Below are 25336 nucleotides of genomic sequence, written 5' to 3'. Positions count from 1 at the left end.
TTAGAAAGGCCACAATTTCTGTCTAGAGCAGCTTCAATGCACATTGACACTGATTCTCCAAGTCTAAGGAACTCTACTAGAAGGATGAACAATGTTTCTCCAAAATATATTCCCTCATTTTGTGATTTGATAATCGTGATGATGGAGAACAAATAGATTTCCTTATTTTTCCAAACAAGGTAACATTACAGGTAACAATTTATTATTTCATGTCACATTAGTGTTCTTGTAGAGCATATTTCTCAAATATTGAGTATTAAAATGTTATATATTGTGTCCCATGTGTTCATTTCTTTTAATTTTGTAAACATTAAACACCAGCACAACCCCAGAGCAGCTATCACATTATCATTAGTTTCTTTAATAGTTAAGTTACCTTTATATAAATGAAAAATTTTCTGACAGATGAAAAAAAAAAACACTTTGTTTTTTAAAAAATAAAAAGAATACATTCTGACATTACTGCTGCTGTAATGGTTACAATTGTTTATACGGCATGTACAAGATTCAGTGGTATTGTGCAATTAAAGGGAAGTGAAATGGTTAGGAAATACAACTAACCGCATTTGGTCCATTTATTTCTCAACTCTTCATCTCACCTCCGCACATTAGGTTTGTGTTGTATTTGTGTGTTCCTGCTGCCCCCTAGTGGCTCACAGTGAGCAAGATGACGCAAATCAAAATAAAGGCAAATAAAAACTTCTAGCAAAAACATTTATTAACTTTTGTTCATTCAAATACAACAAAACAACCCCCCCCCCACACACACACACACACACAAAAAAAATTCCTCTTGAAACTATTAACATTGTAACTGATAAACAAACCAACTACATGCACTGTCATACATTCACTGTGCTACTTTTGGACAAACTCTTGTCTTCAGTCATGTGAACTGACATTTTACAGGTTTGCTAATTCATCAGTAGGTCTTTTTCTGTTGCTATTTCTTGCACAGGGAGTAAAGAAGTTCAATCTGCTCAGCATATTCGAATCCTGGTCTGTGGAGAAAGGACACAACAGAAACATTAAAACTTCACATGAAGACTGCATTAGCCAGTGACTCATGATTGCACACATCATTTTTCTTTTTTTTTTTTTATTTAAATACCATGACAACAAATCACTCAGTCAGAACATACACTTGTCCATTTGATTGCCATTTTATGAATTCATGAAGATGTTGTTGTTTCAGTTTTCCCATTCACCCTCCACAGACTCACCGTCCGGGTGTTTCCAGGATCAGAGGGATGTTGTCCAGTCTGGGCTCATTGACGATGTCTCTGAACGCAGAGATTCCAATGTGACCTTTACCGATGTCTTCATGCCGATCAAGGTTACAGCCCAGTTTCCCTGCAAGTCACACACAAAGAACCAGAAAATGTAGCAAGACTTCACCAACTGACACAGAGAAGTTTAATTCACATATGTCATCTTGCAGATCTGTGTATGTGATATTTTTCTGTATGAGTCCTGGCTGTACCTTTGGAGTCGTTGAGATGAACGGCTTTGAGATAATGGAGTCCCACTTCCTGATCAAACTCATCGAACATGGCCTTCACTCCTCCCTCCACAGCCAAGTTATAGCCTTCAGCGTGAAAAGAAACACTCACAGCCCTTATGGATATTTGAATATTCTAAGGCATCACAGACGTTTCCTCCAGATCAACAGCAGCCGTGCTTTTAGATCTGATATTAAGCAGATTTCAGGTTAACACCAGGACTGAGTTTTCTAATCAAAAATAGCAGTTTGAAACAAGAAAAGCATTCAGAGAGTGCAGTACTCCACCAAGGCTGCCCAGTTGTTGTATGATTTCCGACAGATAAGTCCACAGCGGTGGATTTATAGTAGGATCACAATCATGTAATCGTCAGCAGGCAGCTGACGTAGTGTTCACTTGCCGCTATCTCACAATGACACAGAAATCTTTAACAAATCTGTGGATCCAGACTATAAGCCGCATCACTGCCAAAATCTAATCAGGTGGTCCTTGTGTCATTTCTGACCTTTCATGAAAATTTCATCCAATCCGTTGGTCTGTTTTAGAGTAATGTTGCTAACAGACAGAACAAACGACAGAAGGACATACGCCGATTGTCATATAACTCCAACCCAGGATTTACGTTATGCTGCGCTTCTGACCAAGAGTTGAAATTATTGTGTTAATGGTTTTGCAAATTCATGCCATCTTTCTTGTGTGACAGTCACGCATTTGATGGTATCACGTGGTCATGCTTCATCACATTTTAAACCTGTTACAAGGTAAATATTGAACCGAAGCTAGCTAGCTAGATAGATAGATACTTTATTTATCCGCTTGGGGAGATGGATAGGAAACAATGCACGATAGAGCATGCAATTGTCATGCAATTTCTGCTGGTTGAAGAAACAGCAATAAGGTGCAAGTTTGTAGTATTTACAGTAAATACAATGCTATGAGAGTACAAAGCACAGTAAAATAGAAAAAAATACAGTAAAATAAAAAAGTACAAGGTGCAATGTGAAAAGTAGATTGTAAATTATATTAGAAAATAAATCATAATATACATCATACTTTGATGTTTTCCAAAAATCGTTCATCCCTAGTAAACATCATATACTACTATCAGGTTTCACTCACCTGCAGCGAAGGCATGACAGGTATCCAGACACACGCCTACTCTGGTCTGGTCTCTCACTTTGTCTATGATGCTCTTCAGCTCAACAAACTTTCCTCCCACTGTGCTGCCTTGACCACTCATGTTCTCCAGCACTGACCACATGGAGAGCAAAGAGAAAAAAGATGCAATTTTACACACCTATTCAACTGTAAGATTTCTGTCTACTTGTACAAATACAAGATTAATCTGGCTGCTGCTGTTACATCCTCCAAAGCAGTTTTTGCTGTTGTTGCGGTGTTGTTTCACTGCAGTTTATTCTTGTTACACCAGCAGCACTTTGAATATTTGAGTCAACAGAACTATGGTCAGTGCCATGAATCCTGAGCAACACTGGTTTAAAGCCTGCAGTCTGTTCTCCAAATTGAAAGTTTTGTATTAAGACTCAAGTGAACTTGAGGTCAAATGGCTTGCTGATATGCCAGCAAATACATATAGCCAATATAGCCAAACGGTGTAGCCATCCCATAATAGACCACTTTAGAAGACAGTGAAATTGCTTTAGTTTACAAAAAAGTCATACAGTGTTGAATATAATCACTATAATTACAAAGCCTGTAATTAATTAGATTAATTTTTTTAATCATGTCCACCACTAATAATATATATATATATACATATATATATAAGGATGTAAGGGCAGGGCTACCTTGTGATTGCAGAAGTACTGATAAAAACTAGCCTTTTGGCTAACTTGGGTATACTTCTTAACTTTTTGCATGTTGATTGAATATAACTTTACACGGTCTCTTGTAAAATGTATGAATTTAAAATTTGATAACACAATCTTGGCTCACTGCTCAACAAATATAGCATTAAATGCTGTGAGGACTGTACCTGTGACCACAGCAGGGGTTTGCTGGTGAGCGTGGTTAATGGCTCCTGCTATCTTCTCCACACATTGCTCAGTGGTGATGGTGCCCAGGGAGGAGCCGGGGTGGAAGTTGTAGAGGTTGAGGCCCAGCAGGCTGCAGCGGCTGAGCTCATCCACTAGCAGGGCCTGGCTCTTCTCAAACACATCTAGGAGCAACGGGAGAGAAAAGTCAGACCAAGACAGACGATGATGCTGGTACAGTTCACAGCTGAAGCAGCCTTTTGGATGAGAGTTGAAACATCTTCAAGAACCACTACTGAAGGGTTACTATGATGTGAATGTCTGAGAAGCTACACAGTAACAGCGAGTACAAGAGAAAGGCTGGTAACTAAGCGTGAGAGAGAAATAGAGGAAATCCAAGGACAGAGTGTGCGTAAGACATCCATCAGTGTCTGACAAACCCTCTTTGGGAGATCCACAGTTCATCAGGTAGGACCCATGAGGCAGGATGTGAGCCGGGTCAAACCCTTGCAGGGAACACTGCTCCCGAAACCTTTCTGCAGCTGTCTGGTCCAACGCAGGCCTCTTCCATGACCGCTGGGAGCCCAGGAAGAGGGCGAAGCTGCTGCCACCCATCTCTGTACAGGACTCCACTGCTTTCCATATCCCACCTGGAGACAAGAGACGTGAACTGTGAGGGAGTGAGTGTGATTAAACAACTGAAGGAGTCACCAGAAGGCGGCATTAGGCCCTACCTTGTATGCCAACATGAGCACCAATGTATTTATTTCCACAATTCTTCCTCCTGTCTCTTCTCTCCTCAGCCCCCTTCTCATCAGTGTCCTCCTCCTTTTCTCCCAGAGAATCTTCATTTTTCCTCTTCCTTGCTTCCCTTTTTCTCGGACCCATGCTATGAAGATGAAGTTATAGGTGGATTTGAATACTCTGCAAAGGCTTGACTGTTTTTTTAAGGTATTACTTCAATGGCTACTTTAAATGGAGCGTTTGCGAGAGTTGTTAACCTAAGAAGTATGCGTAGTGGTGCTGAGTTTGACCGTCAAAAGTTAATGAAGGTTGAAAAGTGTCTTTAATGCATCCCTCCCATAGCCTTTTTGTCTCTGATCCCTCCCGGCAGCAGGCAGCCAGTCAGATCTCTTCCACGCAGCTGCCACAGGCTGCCCATTGGAGACGCTTCATGCTGAGCAGCAAAATGGCCGCCCGTCAACCGACTGACTCCACAGCGCTTTGAAATTTAAATTCTTCTGCACATTAGGGTTTACACTATTATAACGTTAGTACTTACTTACAAACCAGTAGCTTGTTACGCGTGTTTTCATCATCTGCCAGTTACTTGACTATCCGCTCAGGCGTCGCTGTTCTTGTAGCCTCGACGAATGCCTCAAAAAGCTAAAAAAAAAATCGCACTGAAGCACTTTAGCTAAGCTAGCTAGCACGTTAGCTTATCTTCATATGTGATTCCCGAGGTGAGTAGCTGGAATTGTGTGCAGTATTTCTAAGTGTTGTCATTATTTGAATGCATATGAAAAGACTGTACGTGTTAATGAAAGACAATGCCACAGCGCCGGCTAACTAAGCTATTAACCTGTCTACTTGTAGCTGCTGTCACTAGCTAACTTAGCTTAGATGGCTAACGTCCGATAGCATTAGCGCCGCTGTAGCGGTATCTGTGGTTGTGCGTTCGCAGAGCTGGGTGTTTGGCCCTCAGTGTCTTTGCTGTTCAGCACCGTTGTGCACACAGTAGAGCAGTTAACAAACTTACGCTGGTTGGCAGTTGATTGATCTCGCTAACTTGTTAATGTGAGCGATGCTCGGTGTCCGCGCACTTTACGCACGTATGAGCTGTAACCACTCCTTAATGTTAGCATCGACGAATATATTATTAGCAGCTGGTGTTGAACTTGCCTAAACCTGTAGTGGCAGGAATGAATGTAGTCGACGCTTTACTTTTGTACTCGGTTTATTGTACCTTTTCCATTTTAGCATAGTGCTCAGATGTTCCTGTGCTGTGGTGTTGACTAAATGCTGATAATCCTTGAATAACGTTTACAGAACCACAGGTACTGAAGCATAAAGCTGTTAAAGCTCAGCTACATTACTGATTTACAGGACTGCTGGTTAGAGCTGACCTCAGGTATGACAGATCGAAATAACATCATGATCATTTATGGCTTTCTGATCCGCCAGGCCTGAGGTCAGAAATGCCTCAGGAAGGATGTCAGGTTCTTTTTCCGTGAATCTAGGAAAACCTGCCTGTTCGAACTGTGAGCAGCACTGAGCAAAAACGAAACCAACTAAGGCGAGACAGCCAGAGCCTCGCAGTTTCACTAAATTTATACACATAACCCATCTGTTCACTTCTCGGTTAATAAACTGCTGATTTATCGTTCAAGGTGTGTTTATGATCCCAGACATCCTATGGATATTTGCTGTTGCTATAGTCTGATATACAAGCGTTTTAATACGCGGTTTTGCTTGCGCTGTCCTGTAGGACTGAACACCAATCAACATATCGAAATGGCAATATGGCCAAATGCTGTCTTGTTGATGCCGGTAGAATATGTCACTGTACCATTAAAGACGAAGCACTGTGGTGCTACAGGGATGACCGAGTCTATAAATCAAATTCTTGAGACAAAGATATATGCTCAGTACAGACTGCAGCAGACATCTCATCTGTTTTTGTTGTAGTAGAAAAAAGGAAAGGTATAAATGTCTGTTGCCACTAAAATTGTGAGTCATATCATTGGAATAGCTATCAAAAATGATCACAATATGTTTTATTTTTTGTATATTCAGCTCTTACGTTGTTATGTTACGTTAATGTTAAATGACAGCATATCTCTGTTAGTACAGTAATGCTGTGTTACATGAACAGTGAATGCATGCATATGTATGAAACATTGCAATACCTTACTGTCCATTAGTATAAATGTCCTTAACGTTTAAAAACAGAGACATTATTGAAGACTTTGTCTGAAAATATGCTAGTTAGGTTTGTGCTTCTCAGCCTGCTCTGTACTCCTCCACCGGGAATCTTGCTAACCATGCTTTCATTGCTTTTTTAAGTTGCGCGTTTTGTGCTTGAAAACTGTTAAAGATGCTAATCATGAAGATTTGCTCACACACAAACTCGAGTTGTTCATTTGCTGTGATTTCCATACCCACCTGCAGATTCAGTCTATAGACAAGGTGGCTTGGCTGGCCTAATCAGACCTCATATAAACCATCTAAATTGACCGAATCTCTGAATGTGAGCAACTTACTACATTCTATGTGCTTATGATATGGATGATTACTGTTTGTGTCACCCATATGTTCAGGGACAGTCGGAGCTCTAGCAGATGGTTGATTCATCCAGTTGTCCATTGGACTCTTTCATGGTCATGTAGCAACTGTGATGTTGTTTGCTCTTGATTTTTTGCTTCAGTCACTATTAATTGTGAGTCCTTTCACCGAGACAGGATTTTCTCTACGGTTAAAAGGCATGGATTATACAATTGCAATTGCTGGTTTTGAAATGGTTGATCTGTGATTGCAATTTGTAATATCCTTATTTTTTCTTTAGAAAAGAGGAGTATCAGGACAGGAGCAGTAGTTCATGGAAGACAAGAAAAGGAAAAAAGAAGAAAAAAGGAAAAGGGAAGCCTCTCAGAAGGTGAGCGTGTTAATCTTGGCAGTGGATTATGTCTCTTCATTAATATTCCAGAAATACACTCAAATTTTAATGCCATTTTGTGTTGTGGCACAGTATGCAGGGTTGAATGATTCTTTGATGTAAATACATGTAACTTATTGCATCTTAATTCTCTAGAGATGCCTAACTTGTGATATTTCAAATTTTTTGTGTCTGTGCAGTTATTTGGACATGAGTTAAAATTATACAGTATTCCTTTTAAAGAATTCTATAGTAACTGATGTGTTTCCTGTTTATTTTAGGTTACAGAGCAAAAAAACAAAGGTAAGCAGCAGCAAAATGATCAATGTATATATTTAGATGTACAAATGCATCTCAAAAAAATTAAAATAGTTAATAGAAAAGTTTCACGTTTTTCATCAGTCATTTAAGAAAGTGAAAATGTATTATATTCTTGCCTCATTACATGTAATGCAAAATGTTTCAAGAATTATTCCATTTTAATTCAGGTAATTATGGTCTGCAGCTCAAAAATAAAAGCAAAACATATCTCAGATTTTTAGAATATTTAATTTCGAGTTTGAGTAAGTTACTAGGCAAGCAGTATAAATGCTGAATATCTCTCGGTCTAGTCATTAAATAGAATAGAATATATACTTTATTGATCCTTAATAGGAAATAAATTTAACAGCAGCATGTTAGCATAGACAACAGACAACAGAGAGCAGAGAAGGAGGGGTGAGGTAGGGTGGGACTGAGCTGGTGGAGGTCCCAGAGCTGTTAGGGGAGGGGCAAGCTTGAGAGGATGAAGGTAGAAGTTTGGGTTGAAGAGAAGTTTGGGTTGGAGGAGGAGGGTGGGAAGAGATGGTTGACCTGGTCTCTCCAGTCTCAGTGTGTGCAATAGGAGGAATGTGAACAACAATGACGATGATCACAGTGAACTCCCGTGGCAGATAGTATGATCTCAAACCAACTGTTACCAGTTCAGTGGACCTGCTACAGATCTGTTCTTTGATGGTAACTTGTGCAGGGTTACATCATCTGTCATTGACAAGCAGAGCAAGTCCAATAGAGCATCACAATCACTCTGGCATCATAATTTCTGTCACACAGTAGTTGCCATGATACTGGGTGACACTTGATGCTGTTTTTAAAATTGGCATTTGTCTTTTGCAGAAATGCATATGTTGTTGTTTCTTGAAACAATGTAAGAGCAACACACAATAATCCAAACTTGCTGCATCAGGAAATTCTTCATAACATTAGCATTATGTATTCCATTAACAGAAAATAATTGCTGTTCTCTTAACTTGGCCAACTGATGCTGTTTTCATCCCCTCCCTTTCTGTCACTGCCTTGCCCTTCCTGTAGTGCCAGACTTGACCAAGCCGGCTTCTGCCCAGTCTCCTGCCACTCAGAGCAGCTCTGCCTCCCCCAGCCCTGGACCCACCCCCTCTGCCTCCCCATCCCCAGCCACCTCAGGCCCTGGCAGTGCTGCCACCCCGTCACAGGGCGGCAACAATGCCAAGCGCCTGGCAGTGGCCAACGGACAGTCCACCTCCACCACCAGTTCTTCCTCCACCGCTGGCGGCCCCAGTGCTGCTGGAACCGGCAGTACAAGTAGCGGAGGCGGAACTCAGGCGCCTCAGCAGCCACCACGCTACATGCCGAGAGAAGTGCCGCCACGATTCCGCTGCCAGCAGGACCATAAAGTGCTACTGAAGAGGGGTCAGCCGCCACTGTCCTCCATGCTGCTGGGAGGAGGGGGAGGAGGGGATGGCCCCAATGCAAACATGGCTGCTGTCTCAGGTATGTGAGAGTAAGTCTTAATTTGTAGAGTTGTCCACTTATCACAGGGTGGGCAGTTTAATCTCGAGGCTCTCCTGTTGTGCTGAAGTGTCCTTGGACAAACCATAATTATTATTTAACTTCTTCATCATTAAATCCTTTGAGTTTCACTTTCTTGGCATTTGCTTTTGCAGATTCTGGCTCAACTGCCTCCTCATTGGCCCTCACCTCATCATCAGTTGCTGCTTCTACTACTACTTCTAATTATGCAAATTCCATGTGGGGGGCAAGCTCAGGCAGCCAGGCCTCCTCTCAGGGCAGGGAGAAGGTGATTGTTGATGGCAACGACCTAGAGGAGTGGCCTAGTATCGCTGGCAGTGATGGAGGGGGCAGCGGCAACAACGGAATGCCTGTGAATAGCATCAGTGCCTCTGGCAACCAATCCTCACCCACTTCCTCGTTCTCTTTGCCCAATGAATGTATGCAGTCGTCCAACAGTATGGCGTGGGGGACGGCTGCCTCCCAGGGTCATCTTGGAGGAGGTAATGCAGTAGCTGCAGCTGGGCCTCTGCTACAACAGTCCTCCTTACTTTCCAAAGCCCCCACTGTGCCAGGGAGTCATGATGCCAGTGGCCCCGTTGATGGCAGCAGTGGGATTACAGGTGCCAATTTCAGTCCAAATGCCAACCCTTCGGCCTGGCCTGCCCTGGTGCAGCAGGATGGCCCCGCTGCTGCAGGGGAAGGAGGTCTGTCTTCTTTCCATCACCAGGGCCCTGGAGGGTCTGCCAACAACTCTGCTTCCCTGGGGCTGGGAGGTGGGGCAGTCGGGGTGCTGGGGGGTCACCCATCTTTATCTGTGAATCAATCAAGCGCCCATCAGCACCAACTTCACCAAATGCAATCCAGAGACAGAGAGATGGGAGGGGGAAAGTGGGACAGTGAATCAGCGGGACCAAAAATTGCAGGGGGGGAAGGGATTGGGGGAGGAATGGACCATGGTGGAGGAGGCGGGATTAATGTGGGAGACCACAGCCTTGCCTCCTCATGGAGAGGCCAGTCTTCTTACCCTGCAGCTAACTCAAAAACGGGTGCCTCAAGGACTGATGGATGGGAGGGCGGAGGAGGTGGCACAGGGGGATTCAGAGCAGCAGAAGGAGATAATGGGACCTCGGGTTGGGGATATCCGAGTTCCACAAGTGGGGTTAATGCTTGGGGCAGTGCTGGAAATGGGGGAAACAGCAGTCAAACCGCCGGGGTATCTCAGGGAGGGTGGGGGTTATCAGGAGTAGGAGGGGAAAGAGGGGTTTCTGGTAGTGATTGGGGTGGAAGCCCTCCTGGTATTGGTGGACCTAATCCTGGAGGTGAGGGAATGGGTGGAGCCTGCAGCAGTAACAGCAGCAGTAGTGGAGGCAGCACAGCAGGCAACCCTCCAGCTGCTTCCTCCTCTTCCTCAACAGCCACCTCTACGACCAGAGCCTGGGACAATCAGAAAGAAGAAGGTGAAACAGGGGAATGGGGTGGTGGAATAGGAGGGCAGGGAGAACGGGGAGGATCTTCATCCAGCGGTGGAAATTCGAGAAGTGGGAGTGTGCCTAACAGCAGTCGTCCTCATCGGCCGGCACCTAATGCTGAAGCTGCCTTACAGAATCTGCTCAGTAGGTCTGATTTGGACCCTCGGGTCCTGTCCAACACAGGCTGGGGCCAAACACAAATCAGACAGAACACAGCCTGGGATGTTGAGGAATGTGCAGGACAGAGTAAAGGTGGGTCCTCATCAGCTACATCGAAACACCCATCTTCTCATGGTGGTCCCACTCAGTATTCTAGTGGACCTAGGACCCTAACCACTGATTCTATGGGTCCAGGGGTCAGTCCTTCCTTGGTTCCGTCTACTGGATCCTCTGGAGAGGGCTGGGAGAGCAGCAGTAACAGTAGCAGTAGTGGGGCCTCTTTGTCTGGGAGAGCCCCACCACCTACAGGGCCCAACATGAGGAATCTTGGCGTCTCACAATCTGGGCAAGTGACCACAACTGTACCTGGTATGGGGTCAGGGGTAATACCAGGGCCTAGCCAGCAGGGGAAGGCTACAGGTTGGGGTGGTGGAGTGCTAGGGGATGGGGGTGGCCAGGAGGCCAAGGGCTGGGGGAATGAGGAATGGAGAGGCAGTAACAGGGGAGAAAAAAGAGGAGGATGGGGTGATCTTGGGCAACAAGGTGACCCTGTGAGTGGAGGCTGGGGAGGAAGTCAGGAGGAGAAAGGGACAGGGGGTTGGAAAGAAATGGGTGGGAATGAAGGAGGAAGTGGGTGGGGATCAGAACATAAGGTTGGGGCAGGTAAAGATTGGGGAGAGCAAGAGTCCAAATCAAATAGTGGTGGAGGGGGATGGGGAGATGAGAGAAAAAATGGAGGAGGACACTCAGGTGGGGATTCAGGTGTGGGTGGTTGGGGAAGCTGGGACGACAGTGCTCCCCGGAGGACCTGGGGAGCAGGGGGCACAGGGGGAGGAGGGAGCGGAGGAGGGGGTATTGGTGTTGTTGGGGGACTGGGGTCCAAACCCCATCAAAGTTGGGGTGGAGGAAACAAAATGCACCAGATGCCAAACAGCCAGTCGGGCTCCATCACAAGCCCACAGGCACAACTGCAACAGCAACAATCACAGCCCCGCAATCAGCATCCACAGCTGCAGCAAGCGTTGGACCAAGGGGCTATGCAAGGGGGCGGGGGGAGGAAACTCATCTCTCAAGCCCAGAATCAGAACCAAAGCTCAGGCTGGACCACGGGGCCCATCCCTGGTGTCTCTGGAGGAGGTGGAAGTGGATCTGAGCCAAGCGGCTGGGAGGAACCCTCGCCGCAGTCTATAAGTAGGAAGAATGAGATAGACGATGGAACATCAGCATGGGGAGACCCAACCCATTACAACTACAAGCCGGTCAACCTGTGGGATAAGAACAGTGGTCCTGCTGGCCAGCAGCCACATGGCCAGGGTCAGGCCCAGCAGCAGCAACAACAGCAGCAGCAGCAGCAGCCGCCACCGCCGCAGGGACCTCCAATACAGCAGCAACCTAGCAGGCAGGCTGCAGGGCCTGGAGGTAACCGAGACTTCAACACTGGCCATGGACCTGGGAAAGCTTCAGCTATGGGTAAGACATTAGAAACTAAATGCGATTTTTAAGTTTTTCTGGTTTCTTGATTTGCACAATTATTGTTGTAATCCTTTCTGTACTATACTTATCCCATTGCTCATTGAGAATTTTTGGCAGTAGTACATTCAGAAATTACATGAACAAACTATAGTAAATGCATTCACACCTCCAGGCTTTCCTTTACAGCTATGTGTAGTAGCAGCGTTCTATTCAAAATGTCACGTGTGAAGTACAGTTTGTTTCTGAATTGGCCATTTGACAGATAAAGATGTAATAGCATGCCAACAAATGCCACTTATTGACTGTAAAAGTCAAAGAAAAATGAACAAGTCAGAAATGCACTACTGAAACTGCAATCTCTATGGAAAGTTGATGCAGCTGTTCGAGGTTAGTGTTGAGGTTTTGTGCAACAAAGCTACAACTGAGTCATGAGAGGAGTCGTTCAGCCAGCCACCTGCTTGTTATCTCTGCAGTTGCGCCTCTAGAACTGCAGTAACATTAGTCGGTAACAGTGCTGTAACTTTAGTGAGTGCTCCAACTAAGCTTAGCTCAGGGTATATGTACAATATACTCTATGTGAGTCAGTATAATCTGGGTGCTACTATATTTGCAGGCAAGATGTTTTGATTTTGGATCAGTGTGCAATGCCATAGCAAGTCAAGAACTCAATGATTAAGGACACGAGAATAATCCTGTCCATGTGTGTCTACAGGTCCATCAGGCTGGGGGGGCACTTCTCCAGCTAGTCCTACAGTAGATAATGGCACAGCAGCTTGGGGAAAGCCTAGTGATGCCCCTACAGGCTGGGGAGAACCTGACGATGCTGCAGGGAAGACATGCTGGGGAAACCCTTCTTCAAACTCCATCAAATCTGGTTAGTAAATCAATAGAAAGCGTGTGCAGTTGGAAAAAGGGTGGAAAATCAAATCACAACTGTTATGCAATAGGATATTCATGCAATCTGATTTTTAGGTTTTCAATTGTTGTGCCAGGTTGAGTTATGATGCATAGCTTTTGAGACATTAGTATGCCTAATAGTTCACTAAAACACATAAAATAAATGTCAATTTCATATCGGCTACGGCCGTTAACTCTGACACTGTCTTCTGCAGGTTCAAAGTCTATGCAAGATGGCTGGGGGGACAAAGAGAGCTCTGTGGCAGCCTCGCGCCACTCGAGCTGGGAGGATGAGGAGGAAGGAGGCGGCATGTGGAACAGCACTGGCTCCCAGGGAAGCGGCTCTTCTTGGGGACAGGGAAGCAATGGGGGCTGGGGGCAGAGTCACACTGGAAAGAAGTCCAGCAACAAGGTGAGTTACTGGTGGGGAAAACTAATCTTGCAAAAAGGAAAAATTCAAAAAACTAAATAATTACTTGAGCACTAAGGTCTGATATTTGGGTCCTTTAACCCTTATGTTTTCCCTACACTACTTAGCCACCATTTAATCTCATCAACTGTAAAAATGGAAAATAGCTAAGCTGAAGTAACAAATTCTTGAAATACTCAAATGGTGCTATGAATTTGTGTCCTCCTGGGATACTAGAAATAAATGTCTGAGCTGTAATTCTCAGTGATAGCACTTGTACAGTTTGTGAAATCATTGCTCCTTCTCCCTTTGTATTTGTCTATTAGGGTCCGCTGAAGGCTGGTGGGGGAGACTCCTGGATGAGCCCCATCAACAGACAGTTCTCTAACATGGGGCTGCTGGTAAGACTGCAAATATCTAGCTTAAGTTTGGCGGTAGCAGGGCAAAGCATGAAATTTTGAACAATTCTGGTTTCCTTTTCTCTGAGCTTAACTCACCAATGGTAGTGCTGTTAATGTTCATGGTGGCCATTTCTTCTGCACAGAATGATGATCCCAGTAGCCCTAACATCGACCTGGCTCCTGGTTCTGTCCAGGACAAGAAGATGGAGGCAGAGAAAAGAGGCATTGGAATGAATGATTATAATGGAGATATGAGGAAGGGAGGAAGAGGAGGAGGAGGAGGAGGAGGGATGGCCTATCGTCCTCCTGGCTCCAAAGAAGCAGCACTTGGGGATGCTGGGTCTTACTATGACAAGGTGATGCCTCACTACCATCTCATTAGTCTTTGTCCTTTATGTCTTTCCTGTGTCTAGATAACGTTTTATCCTTTATCACTATTTCTTTCCTCTTGTGATTCTACCTTTTCTTCTCACCTCCTTTGTCTGCCCCATTTCTCCTCTTCTCAATCTTCCCCTACACCTTTCACCACCTCTCAAATTGGTCTTCCCTTGGCTGTCACTGTGACAGACCTTGCCTTTGATCAATCAGGATGGGTGCCTTGGGGAGGAGGGTCCTAGCTCTCTGTACTCACCACCCACTGTCTACAAGCCCCATTCCCTCTTCAACCACTCTATCCCCTTTAGACAAGTAAGATACTCACTCCTCTTGTTTCTGTCCTACTGTCTTTGCATTAGATTCTTGTAGTTCTTGGATAATCACAAACAGACCCAGTTTTCTTTCATCCAGTTTGATGTCATGTTCTGCTTAATCAGCTATGTTTTTCCTGTATGGGTCTCCACTGTCACGGGTCTGCTAACATGTAGTTTCTCATCTTTGATCACAGGGTGGTCACAGTATCTTTGGCAGTAGTGGAGGAATGGCCCAATCAAGACATCAGCCAAGTATCCCACCCATAAACCAGTCCCCAGGGATACGAGCGCAAGTGCCTCATCAGTTCCTGTCACCTCAGGTACTGAAACTTTTGCTTTTACTCTGTTGATCTGTATTCTTTGGAGCTGATATGTTTCACATTTAGCATTTACACAAGTAGTTAGCAATGACTGTCATGTTATGAGGTATAAACACAAAAGGAAATTTCTGTGGCAGTCTTTCTTGTTATCATCAGCCACTGTTGCCTTCCTCTAAAATACTTTAACACGCAAAGGAAACCAAGAGTTCCATGTATTAGCGGGACTTTAAGGTGAAAACCTTTAATAAAACAAAATTGAGTGACTTTTACTTTCAAAATGCCTCCAACTAGGGATCAACACTAAGGAAACCCAATTTGGTAAAAAATATTGTGTTGTAATTATTGTGGAAAGTACTGTTGTTGGGATTGTGATATAATAAAGCTGTGGTCTTAAGAGTTTGATCATCAAGGAAAATATGGAAGTAACTGAAAATTGAAATACTTATTCTCAACTCAAAAATAGAAACTTAAACTGGGATCAATACAAAAACTACACACCTCATCCTTTAATTTATCTACAAAATGTTTGAGCCAAGTTTTCAGTTTGCATTGTAAAAATAAATACACTGCATTCATAGTGGTGGAAGATATCATATTTACACACTGAAATAACAGCCCCACTGGCTTACTACCAACTAAAAGTCGATACACTTAATTTATTGATCTGACCTAAGTAAAATTATCACTGGGAGATTTCTGACTTGTGAGCTATTATTTTTATTAGGAAAGACATCAGATTGTTGGAACTACAGCAACACTGATTGTGTAGCGATGTTACAGAGTGATGCATCTTTATGTCTTTAGCGGAATATAGACAGTGGTGTCATGTTGTGCACAGACTTGGCTGACATTTCCAGTACATTTATTGTGCAGCACTAATTGACACAGTACATCCATGATGTCCACTGGGCTGTATTTGTACTTCACGGAGTGTGCTTTTAACTTTCTGACATAATGTGGGATTGCTTGATTCTTATGAGCTTATGCAGCGCAGTCTGCTGGCTGTGTACGTGGAGCCTATTAGTCGCTAGTGCAGTCCCTAGAATGTTTAATCGTTCTCCAGGACATTGACCATGTTTCTCCTCTTCATCTAAAGATTACGAAGTGAAATGCATGTCTTATCCGGGAATTCAATTATTTTCATTCTTACACTTGTGTCGAGTCACTTGTTAACACCGGCTAATGAGAACATGTAAGAGAATCAATGTTAATCGGGAAGAAGCTAAAACTAATGTAGTTGCTAATGGTTACAGCAGTGAAGCGTTTCTGTGGTAACAGGTGTGCCTGCCTGCCGTTGTGTCTGTCTCCAGGTGCCAGGCTCTGTGCTGAAGCAGATGCCCCCTCCCAGCGGGAGCGTGGGGGGTGTTGGTGGCGTGGGAGGAGTGGCAGGAGTCGGGGGAGGTGTGTTCCCTCCGCAGCTGTCCCCCCAGCATATTGCCATGCTCAGCAGCATCTACCCACCTCACATCCAGTTTCAGCTGGTGAGTTGCAGCACTAAAACATCTCTGAAATCTACTGCAGGGTTCCAACACAGGTCTGCTGAACAGAGAAGGCCATACACTGTCATTTGTTCATTTGCACATCTTAGTAGGTTTTGAAATAATGAAAAATAAATGTGTGCCTTTTTATACAAAGGTTTGTGTGGGTCTACATATAAAAGTCTGTCTAGACACTGTAAAAACAGATTTAAAGAATCTCATTTTCTCATAATTGTTAACTAATATTCTTGTGTAGTGACAAAGTTGGCAAAGATTCAGCCGAACACGCAGAAAATCATTGAAAGCAGATCAAATTGTAAAAATGGAAACCCAGACGCAGTGAAATATCCTTGAGATACTATTGCAGTGGCAGGGATACATGCAAAATTGTTGCACAAAACTCCCTAACATTGATTATGTAACACTGAATGTGAAATGTTTTTTTTTCAAGCTCTACCTCACTAAATATTTAGATGATGATAATTACATTCCAAAGGAGCTAAAATATTCACTCTGGGTTTGTCTGTGCAAGCCCTGAAAAACGTTGTGCAAGGTCTGAAAAACGTAGTGCGTAGTTTTTTTTTTTTTTGTTAGTTTTTTTTCTTGGCTGTCTCACTCCTTTTGAATCGTTACTGTTCTGCCTGTGTTCGTTCAGGCTTGCCAGCTCCTCCTCCAGCAGCAGCAGCAGCAGCCACAGCAACAGCAACAGCAGCTACTGCAAAACCAGAGGAAGTTCACACCAAACGTGCGGCAGCAGGCTGACCCTCAACAGGTACACACACACACACCAAACTGACGCCTTATTTATTTCTTAGCTCTCACCTTCTAGCTGATAACGCTTGTTTTTTGTTATGTCACCTCAGCTGGCCAGGATAATGGCGGTGCTCCAACAGCAGAGGCAGCAACAGCAGGCCGGGGGTCTAGGCGGCAGCTCCAAACTCTCCCCCTCCCACCATGGTGGAGGTGGCGGAGGGGGACCCAAACTGCCTGGGGCTGATCCACTGCCCCACCCAGGCCTGGCAGGATCTGTGGTTGACCTGCACCAGAAAAATCTTGGACCATATTCCGGTGAGTGGTTGTTTATACACTGTTGACTCACTTATGCCAGTGTGATGTGCATGATGCAATCAGTTTAGCATGTTCACATATTTTTCACTTTGAAATAAATATAGGGTACGCTGCTGTTTTATTTGTTTAACTGCACAGGAGGTTTTATTTTACAAGATGAATTGTTCTGTGTGTCCGTTTCTCTGAGCAGGGTTTGGTTCTGGGGTGAACCTACCTGGTCTGGACCTGGGTGGCTCTGTGGTGGGGGGGCCTGGACCCATGAAGGACCTAGGGAGTCAGCAGTCCCGTTTTAAATGGATGATGGAAGGACACTGTTCTCCAGATACTTCCTCACCAGAGAATCCGTTCCACAAAAATGGTGACATGTTTTTTGAAATTTTATTTATGTAACAATTCTGTTTGATGAGACCTGGGATGTGAAGGTGTTAAGGCAGATAACGTTGATGGGATTAGATGTGAAGTCACATATTAAGGTGATTGGTGAACCCATCTGGTATTCAGTAAAATAGCTTACATTACCATCACACTCTGGCTACCTCCCAGGTCCTGTCACCCCCATAAAGATGCCAGGAGGCTCGCCCTACTCCCAGTACGACATGATGGTTGGAGATGGGCTTGGTGACAACTGGCATCGCACCCCAGGCAACAAGATGGGTGCCAAGCCTACCAACACGCCGAGCTGGCCCCCTGGTTAGTGACAATTTGTAGTTAAAATGATAATCTGAGCTAGATGATAATGGAGAGTTTAAAAGAAGAAGAAAAAAATATTTTAGTTTCTTATTTAGTTGATAAACAATACAGGAATATGTTCTGTCTTCGAATGAAACTTGCATTTATTATCTGTGGCATTTCTTATATTTAAGTGTTCATTGAGTTTCAATGCGTCTGTTGTCGTCCCATGTGTCCTCTGATGCACTCTTATGTTTAAGAACTGACTTTAACAGACCTCATGTGTGTGTTTTTTGGCAGAGTTCCAGCCTGGTGTGCCGTGGAAGGGAATTGACCGTGTTGATCCTGAGTCTGACCCTTACATGACCCCAGGGAGCATGATGGGGAACACAGTGTCCCCTGGTCTCAATGATACAGAGCACCAGTTGTTACAAGACAATACTGGTAAGCATGTGGGTCATGACATTGCTGTAATACTGCAATCAGTTGGTTAGTAGGCCTAGTTATTTTATAGTTTGTTTTCATGCACCATTTCTTTCCATGCCACTTAAGCTTCTTTTGGTTTATATTTTTGTTTTCCTAAGTCTGCTTGTGTTCCCATCACATACGAATTAAAGAATTTGACATTAAAAGGTGTAACGTCAGCTGTTGTGTCAGTTTGAGTTGCTACACAAGAGGTATGTTAGCCAATAAACAAAATATGGATTGCGTTTGTTGTTTGTTTTTAGTCAGTCATTGATTGGCGCTCAGTGTCTTTTTTTAAATTTTATTTTGCAGATTCCACCCCTCCCCTCAACACCTTGCTGCCTTCACCTGGTGCCTGGCCCTACAGTGCCTCAGACAGTCCCCTCAACAACGCACACAACTCAGGTAACCAAACACAAATATACATTGCCTTCTTTTGGGGCTGGTATGTTGCTTTGCTTCGATTTCTATATTTATGCCTCCACGCTAAAGACAGCTTTGGCCAGAGCCAGTATGATTTTGGGGTTGCCTGTCTGTCCCATTCTCACGAATGCAATATTTTAGGAACGTAATTAAGTCAACTTGGACTCACTGATGAACTGATTAGATTTTAGTGCCCAATGGATACTGTGACCTCACAAAACCAAAAGAATTTATCTGCTATTTATGACTAAATTTGTCAAAGATCAGCTTCACTGTGTCGTCATTATGTTCCTATAAAAACACTTTTCTTACCATTATTCAACACTGTAGCTCAGGAACAAACGGGAGAGGCAGTAGATTGTGATCATATATTAAATGTGGTCAGATACTGAATTGTTACACTAGTTTTGGGTACATACTTTGAAACTAGTGACAGTATAGATCTTCTGTGCGGTTATGGACCTGTTTACACGACGTTTCACCCAAAAACACACGAGTATTTCCGTTGCCTTGTTGGGTTTACATGACAATGGAGTGAAAAAAATCTTTGTTTACATTGGAACAATGGAAGAACTGAAAACGCTGTAGTATGCATGCCAGGCTGGTAGTTAGCGATGTAACTTTGTAGAGGCACCACTACCTGTTCCTGTACAGACCAGAAGAAGTACACTGTTGTCGTCTGGTTCGCGCGTGGTAGCTAGAATAAAAGTGCTCCGCGCATGCACAAAGCGGAGCGTGACGTCAGCGTTCTCACTGTAAACTCTGGCCACTCGTTCACACGGTGACGAGTGTTGTATTCGAGAAAAATTCCACTCTGGAGGCCGTCTATAGGTCGTCTACAATGCCGTTTTTGTGTAAACAGGAGACTGCAACCCAACAAAACCTTTGCATTTTATCCTAAAAGCTTTGTCGTGTAAACTGGCCCTGAATGTGTATAAAGCATTCATGTTTTAAAATTTGTAGCTTTTTTACGACATTCATAATTGAAGTGTTTTCTGTTGTCAGGCTATAAATTTGTGTTCTGTCAAAATCCGTTTCATTAGCCAGACATAAATACACTTTAATATCTTTCGTTATGCTCCTTCAAATTCTACACTACATATATTATATGAACCTAGAAGGGCATAGATGTAAACTGCAACCTGGCTGATTGGCGGAGGCATATTTATATATCATTTCAGTCTCGATGTCTTCATTTTGATTTTTAAGCAATGAAATGTTTGACTATTAATGAGGGCCATTTGGATGTGTAGCATGTGACTCAGTGATAGAATTTGCATTCAAAATTTGACTTGTCTTCGCTTGCTCAAATTGTCAGTTATTGTCATAATAATTAACCTACAAATCCCTCACGTGAAACAATACAATACAGTTTGTAATTATTTAGATTTTGCAGACCCGTGGCAAGTTTGCCCTTAAAGCTACACAGTATGCATAACCACTAAAATAAGGCTGGAGATTGTAATTTGCTGGAATAGTGCATGTCTTTTGTAATACATGGTAAACAAGAGGAAAATGCAGAGTATACATTGCTCCTGGCAAGTAAGATTGCAATTTCATAAGATGATAATTAAATTAAGCAAATGGTCAACATTTATTTTAACATTTCTGTCTTTTCTTTATCCTTTCTGTCTCCTCACAGCAAAGTACACTTACTACAAGGCCAGCTGGCCCCCGGAGCCCATAGGACACAAGTCTTGGAAAGCCAGCCGTGGCAGCAGCCAGACCCAGTTATCCCGCCTACCTCCAGGCCTCGCCAGTCAAAAGCAGCCATCGCCTTCCCCTTGGTCTGGAGGAGCCCCTCGACTGGCTGGCAGGGGCTGGGGCAGTGGCTCAAGCACCACTGGTAATGTTCTAGCAAATTTTTCATGTTGGTTTGGTTCCAAAGTTATTCTGTTTTGCTCTTTCAAGCGCAGTACTTGTTGAAATATTTAGCTGGTTTAAAAGAACACGGGAGATAGAACAACTGGCTAGGATTGCTGAGATACGAGTCCATCTATATTTGATTTGGGGAAAAAAAACCAAGCCTCTGTTAAACCAGCAGGTGAAGTTTTTCATCATTTATAATTTTTGAGAAGCCGAGGGGAAAAACAGAGCGGGATTGTGTTTACAGGGAATGTGGAAAACTCTCACTCAGGTTCTTTTTCTCTGTTTGCTTTCTCTGTGCAGGCTCGACCTGGAGTGATGGCAGCTCTCGGGAAAGCTGCTGGTTGGTGCTCAGCAACCTCACACCACAGGTACACACAGACACATCTTACAAAACAACTACTGCAAATTTTCTATAGAAGATTACAGTAAATATATCTAATTTTTAAAAAGCTGGTTGTTTTGTAAAAATCTAGCATTTGTTACTATTTTTATACTACCATGTTGGATTATTTAATCTCACTTTATGCTTGGAAAAAACTACTATTTGAAAGCAGTGGTCTGAGTTTCATGTGTTAGCCCATCATTCTTCTATGTAAGTTAATCGTCATCCATTTTGTATACTCCTGCAGATTGATGGCTCCACTCTGAGAACCATCTGCATGCAGCATGGTCCCTTGCTGACCTTTCACCTTGGCCTGACCCAGGGCACTGCTCTGATTCGCTACGGCTCCAAACAGGAGGCAGCCAAGGCCCAGAGTGCACTCCACATGTAAGACCCAGGCTGTTGTTTTGATCGCATCTGTCGAATGTAGCTGTTGTCTGTATATGTGATGCATTACATAGATGCTCAGCATAAAGAGCTGAATTGGGGGTAAACTGCTTGCCTGGCTCTCTATAAACATAGCAGAATCTGTCTACCAGCAAATCTGAAGCTTACTAACACATCCTCTTTGTTTGACAATTGTCCATTTTATGGGGTTAAGTATTAGACTCTTTCCTGACCTCAACCAGATGCAGGAAATCAGTCCCTCTCGGAGTTACAGCCGCCAGAAAGGAATTGTCTGGCTCAAAACCTCATGTTAACCCATAAAGTGACATTTTTAACACCGAAGTTTTGAACTTGAGAGATGCAGTTGGTTGGATTTTTTTGCAGAGTTTTCTGTCTTTGAACAAAGCTCAGTTTATGTATTATCCCCTTCTTCCAGCCTTATGCCAAGCTGTCAATCGGCTGGTGTAGTTTCATTGTTACAGTTTATCCTCTCGTCTAATTTTTAGAAAGGAAACAAATAAACATATTTCCCCAAATTTCAAACTATTTCTTTAAAGTGATCTGACCTGTTGAAGGTATTGTAGTCACACTACAACACTACGATGTGTTTTAATGAGGTACGACACATTATGTTACTGGCAACCAGTCACTTCAAGTCTGGTGCCAATTTTCTTCTTGCTGTGTCTTAACAACCAGTATCTCTTGAAATAGACTGAAAACTGTACAACAAATTTTTTTTCGTCACTTTACATGTTTTAACAATATAAAATTAAATGTTAAATAGTTGTTAATGTCGATCCATTACAGGTTGTCACTGAATGTTAATTGTGTTTTGCATAGAGAAAGAAAATTAAACCTCAAGCTAAAGTTTTGAATCCCATAAGTCATTTAAGAGTGGCTAACAGAGTTTTTGTTTATACCAGGTGTGTTCTCGGAAATACCACCATCTTGGCAGAGTTTATGAGTGAAGAGGATGTGGCTCGCTACATTGCACATTCCCAGGCAGGAGGAGCAGGGAGCGCAGGAAGTACAGCCAGCTCCACAGGCTCCGGGCCCTCCGCAACCTCTGCAGTTGGGGCTAACGGTAACGGAGGGAGCTGTGAGAGAGGCGGAGCAGGAGGCAGCAGTGCGGGAGGCGGAGTAGAAGGAGTCTCCACAGCCGGAGGAGCAGGAAGCGCAGGAGCCGGGTCTTCCAGCTCCGGGTGGCAAAGTCTGGACAGCACAGGCAGCTCATCGGACCAGACTGCCACCCAAGGCCCCGGACTGGGCGTCTTCACCCAGTGGGGCAGCAACGGAGCCGGAGTGGGCGGGGTCGGAGGCGCGGAGGCCGGAAGGCAGGGTCTGTGGGGGGGAATGGGCGGCATGAGCGGGGCGGGGTACCCTAGCAGTAGCCTCTGGGGTTCTCCACCACTCGAGGATCGTCACCAGATGGGCAGCCCCGCCTCACTGCTGCCGGGGGACCTGCTGGGCGGGGGGGCCGACTCCATCTGAGGGGCAGACTGACAGACGCACACATTTTTACACCTCTGTTGTAACACATACGTCACACACTGCTTTTATTTACACGTAGCGATGACGTGAAATAAAGCTACACTGGTCACCTAACACAGAGACACTCAGCAGTCAACACAAGCTACATGCACACATTATTGTCACACATTCACATGAAACCGCTTAACTTTAAATGAAGACAACAGTAAAACTTGAACCAGGGGGAAAAAGGTGAAATCCATTAAACTCTTTAGGACTTAACTGGATAGCTCTTTGTCTTTTTACTCCAAATCCAACCATCTGCATTCAGAGACCCAATCACTCAGGCATGCACTGTAGACAGGCTCAGCTGGAGTCATACATGTCAACAAGTTTAGCTATTGCTGTTTTTAGCGTGCCACTTCTTTTTTTTTTCCTTTTGTATTACTATTTAATGGTCGAATATCAAAATTCAAACTTGCAGACTGAGCCCTCGTAGACCTGGCTGGTGTACTTCTGAGTTCTTTTTGGAAGCTTGTAAAGAGGATCTGGATTGAAGGAGTTTGTAGAAAATCTGGGGACAGCGCCACACTACTGAGTCAAATGGATGATCAACAACGTTGCGGAAAAGGAGTCTTTTTAGTAGGTACTGACACATCTGCCTTGGTGGAAACATGCCATCACTATGGGACCCAGGGTGAAAAACAAACAAAACAAAAACAACATTAGCCAAACTTGCACTATATGCCTCTGGGTTTGTTGTCGACATCCTCCACAAATCCCTCCATTTCTGAAACCGAGCTACAACACAACTCCACAGGACGATCAAACGTTCCAACAGCAGTGGCTTCGGCTAACACCCGGCAGCCGTCCACCCTCCATGTCGACAGCATCACACTTTCTCATCAGCTCCACACTGCTCTTACATTGGACAAGCAAAACTGTATCTCCCTGTCGATGTACGTCGGTCATTTATCATTCTTTTTGTTTTCAAACAGAACGTGTGAAACTACGTGGAAATCCAGAGATGTCCTTTTTTTTGCCCTTCAAACACTGACCTCGCTATTGTATTTTTTTTCTTACTCGAGAAATCAAGTTGGTTATTATCTATTGTCATGATGTAATGATGACTATGATGACTTATTTACTCGCTGTACAAGGTGCCCTCCTGCCTGCCTATGTGTGCATGAAAGGAGTGTTGACAGTTAGGACCGAATGGAGGAGGATGTGATGAAGATATCGGGAGTGTCTGTGTTATTTGCTACTATGTTGAATGTTTTATTTTTCTTTTCTTGTCCATGAGAGATTCATGAGAACTGTTTGTGTGTGTCTGCATTTGTGTGTGCGCGTGTCTGTATGCTTGCTCTGAACAGTGAATCGACGTTAATCTGATGGCTTGCATTCGAGAGAAAGAATGTGCGGATGTATACACACGTTTGCACGCTCGACTGGATATTGTGATAGCTAAAAAGTTCAAAAACATTGGCACTATTACATATGTCTCTTAAGTTGTGTTTTTTTAGCAGCATTTTGTTCCTGTTTGTGTTTTTTTTTTTCTGTCAAATGCAATAAGAGAATGATATTTTGTTTTTAAAAACGAAGCAACCAACTGAAGGCATTTCGGTTAAAATGCCACACCCTACCACACCAAGCTGAGCTGGAACAGTGTTTTACAGACACGTTAAAGACATTACCTGTTATGTTTTACTGTGTTTCCTTTTGTTATTATGTATCAGTTTAAATTAAGTCAGTCTTTATTATCACTCCTGTTCAGGATGTTTTCATTTATTTCAGATGTTACAAAAAAAGGAGAGGAAATTAATTTAAAGCAGGAAAGAACAAGATAATAAAGGTTGAATTGAAGCATGGTGTTTTTTTAAATTTTTCTTTTAATTACTATTAATCTGTATCTCTGCATGGTTTAGTTGACCTAGAGGGTGTCATAGCACATTTTCTTTTGCTTTTTAAGGTTCATTGCTCATCTTGTCATGAAATTGTATTTTCCCTGTGTCCTGGGATTGAGAAGTCCAAAGGTCTGTAGTGTATAATTTGCACACCAAATATATTCAAAACCTACCCTGTCCTGGGAGAAAGGTTTATGCGAAGTGGTTGCTGACTTGTCTTCATAGACCACTATCTTGGTTTAAATTTTGGTTTGTTTGTTTGGCTCTGCTTGTTACTGTAGTTTTCAATTTACAAAGTAATTATAAAGCAAAAACAAGACTCTGACGTTAAAGGTTTCTCTGTGATTTAAAACCTTGGGCAACAGCAAATTCAGGATGGCAGACTGGTCCCCGGAAAAAGTAAACAGAAGTAGAACAAGCACATATTTTAAGCTGTTGTTAGTGGCG

General features: G+C 43.6%; 2 protein-coding genes across 3 annotated transcripts; one reads left to right on the top strand and one right to left on the bottom strand.

Moving 5' to 3' along the window:
* Nucleotides 1-700: 700 nt before the first annotated feature.
* Nucleotides 701-5408, bottom strand: si:ch211-141o9.10 (probable endonuclease 4). The gene is made up of 8 exons (XM_023292750.3): nucleotides 5253-5408; nucleotides 4228-4382; nucleotides 3934-4143; nucleotides 3496-3678; nucleotides 2622-2753; nucleotides 1484-1588; nucleotides 1224-1353; nucleotides 701-1001 (listed from the first exon to the last, which is right to left on the bottom strand). The coding sequence occupies exons 2-8, from the start codon at nucleotides 4379-4381 to the stop codon at nucleotides 944-946; spliced, it is 972 nt and encodes a 323-aa protein (XP_023148518.1). The 5' UTR covers nucleotide 4382; nucleotides 5253-5408; the 3' UTR covers nucleotides 701-943.
* Nucleotides 4648-24848, top strand: tnrc6ba (trinucleotide repeat containing adaptor 6Ba). Of its 2 annotated transcripts, XM_023274847.3 has the most exons (22): nucleotides 4648-4956; nucleotides 7059-7148; nucleotides 7430-7451; nucleotides 8499-8936; nucleotides 9110-12055; nucleotides 12771-12932; nucleotides 13171-13367; nucleotides 13691-13765; nucleotides 13909-14121; nucleotides 14333-14452; nucleotides 14649-14774; nucleotides 16085-16255; nucleotides 16908-17024; nucleotides 17116-17320; nucleotides 17511-17678; nucleotides 17864-18010; nucleotides 18290-18433; nucleotides 18767-18859; nucleotides 20520-20723; nucleotides 21047-21114; nucleotides 21376-21515; nucleotides 22439-24848. In XM_023274847.3, the coding sequence occupies exons 2-22, from the start codon at nucleotides 7092-7094 to the stop codon at nucleotides 23004-23006; spliced, it is 6381 nt and encodes a 2126-aa protein (XP_023130615.1). In that variant the 5' UTR covers nucleotides 4648-4956; nucleotides 7059-7091; the 3' UTR covers nucleotides 23007-24848. The 2 variants fall into 2 exon arrangements, with proteins under 2 accessions (XP_023130615.1, XP_023130616.1); XM_023274848.3 differs by lacking the exon at nucleotides 14333-14452 and having other exon boundaries at nucleotides 4649-4956.
* The last annotated feature ends 488 nt before the right edge of the window (nucleotides 24849-25336 follow it).

Source organism: Amphiprion ocellaris, chromosome 18 (genome assembly GCF_022539595.1).
Source record: "Amphiprion ocellaris isolate individual 3 ecotype Okinawa chromosome 18, ASM2253959v1, whole genome shotgun sequence".
In the NCBI taxonomy this organism is placed as follows: domain Eukaryota; kingdom Metazoa; phylum Chordata; class Actinopteri; family Pomacentridae; genus Amphiprion; species Amphiprion ocellaris.
Note: the sequence above shows the minus strand (reverse complement) of the source record. Positions and strands in the feature narration are given on the sequence as shown.

What these genes read in the sequence shown, in the direction of transcription:
- tnrc6ba (XM_023274847.3), top strand. Translation starts at nt 7,092, where the DNA reads ATGGAAGACAAGAAAAGGAAAAAAGAAGAAAAAAGGAAAAGGGAAGCC. An exon ending in TTCAAACTCCATCAAATCTG is followed by an intron (nt 12,933 to 13,170) that starts GTTAGTAAATCA and finishes TGTCTTCTGCAG; the next exon opens with GTTCAAAGTCTATGCAAGAT. An exon ending in CTCACATCCAGTTTCAGCTG is followed by an intron (nt 16,256 to 16,907) that starts GTGAGTTGCAGC and finishes GTGTTCGTTCAG; the next exon opens with GCTTGCCAGCTCCTCCTCCA.
- si:ch211-141o9.10 (XM_023292750.3), bottom strand. Translation starts at nt 4,381, where the DNA reads ATGGGTCCGAGAAAAAGGGAAGCAAGGAAGAGGAAAAATGAAGATTCT. An exon ending in CTGTGGATCTCCCAAAGAGG is followed by an intron (nt 3,679 to 3,933) that starts GTTTGTCAGACA and finishes CGTTGCTCCTAG; the next exon opens with ATGTGTTTGAGAAGAGCCAG. An exon ending in CTGTCATGCCTTCGCTGCAG is followed by an intron (nt 1,589 to 2,621) that starts GTGAGTGAAACC and finishes TTCACGCTGAAG; the next exon opens with GCTATAACTTGGCTGTGGAG.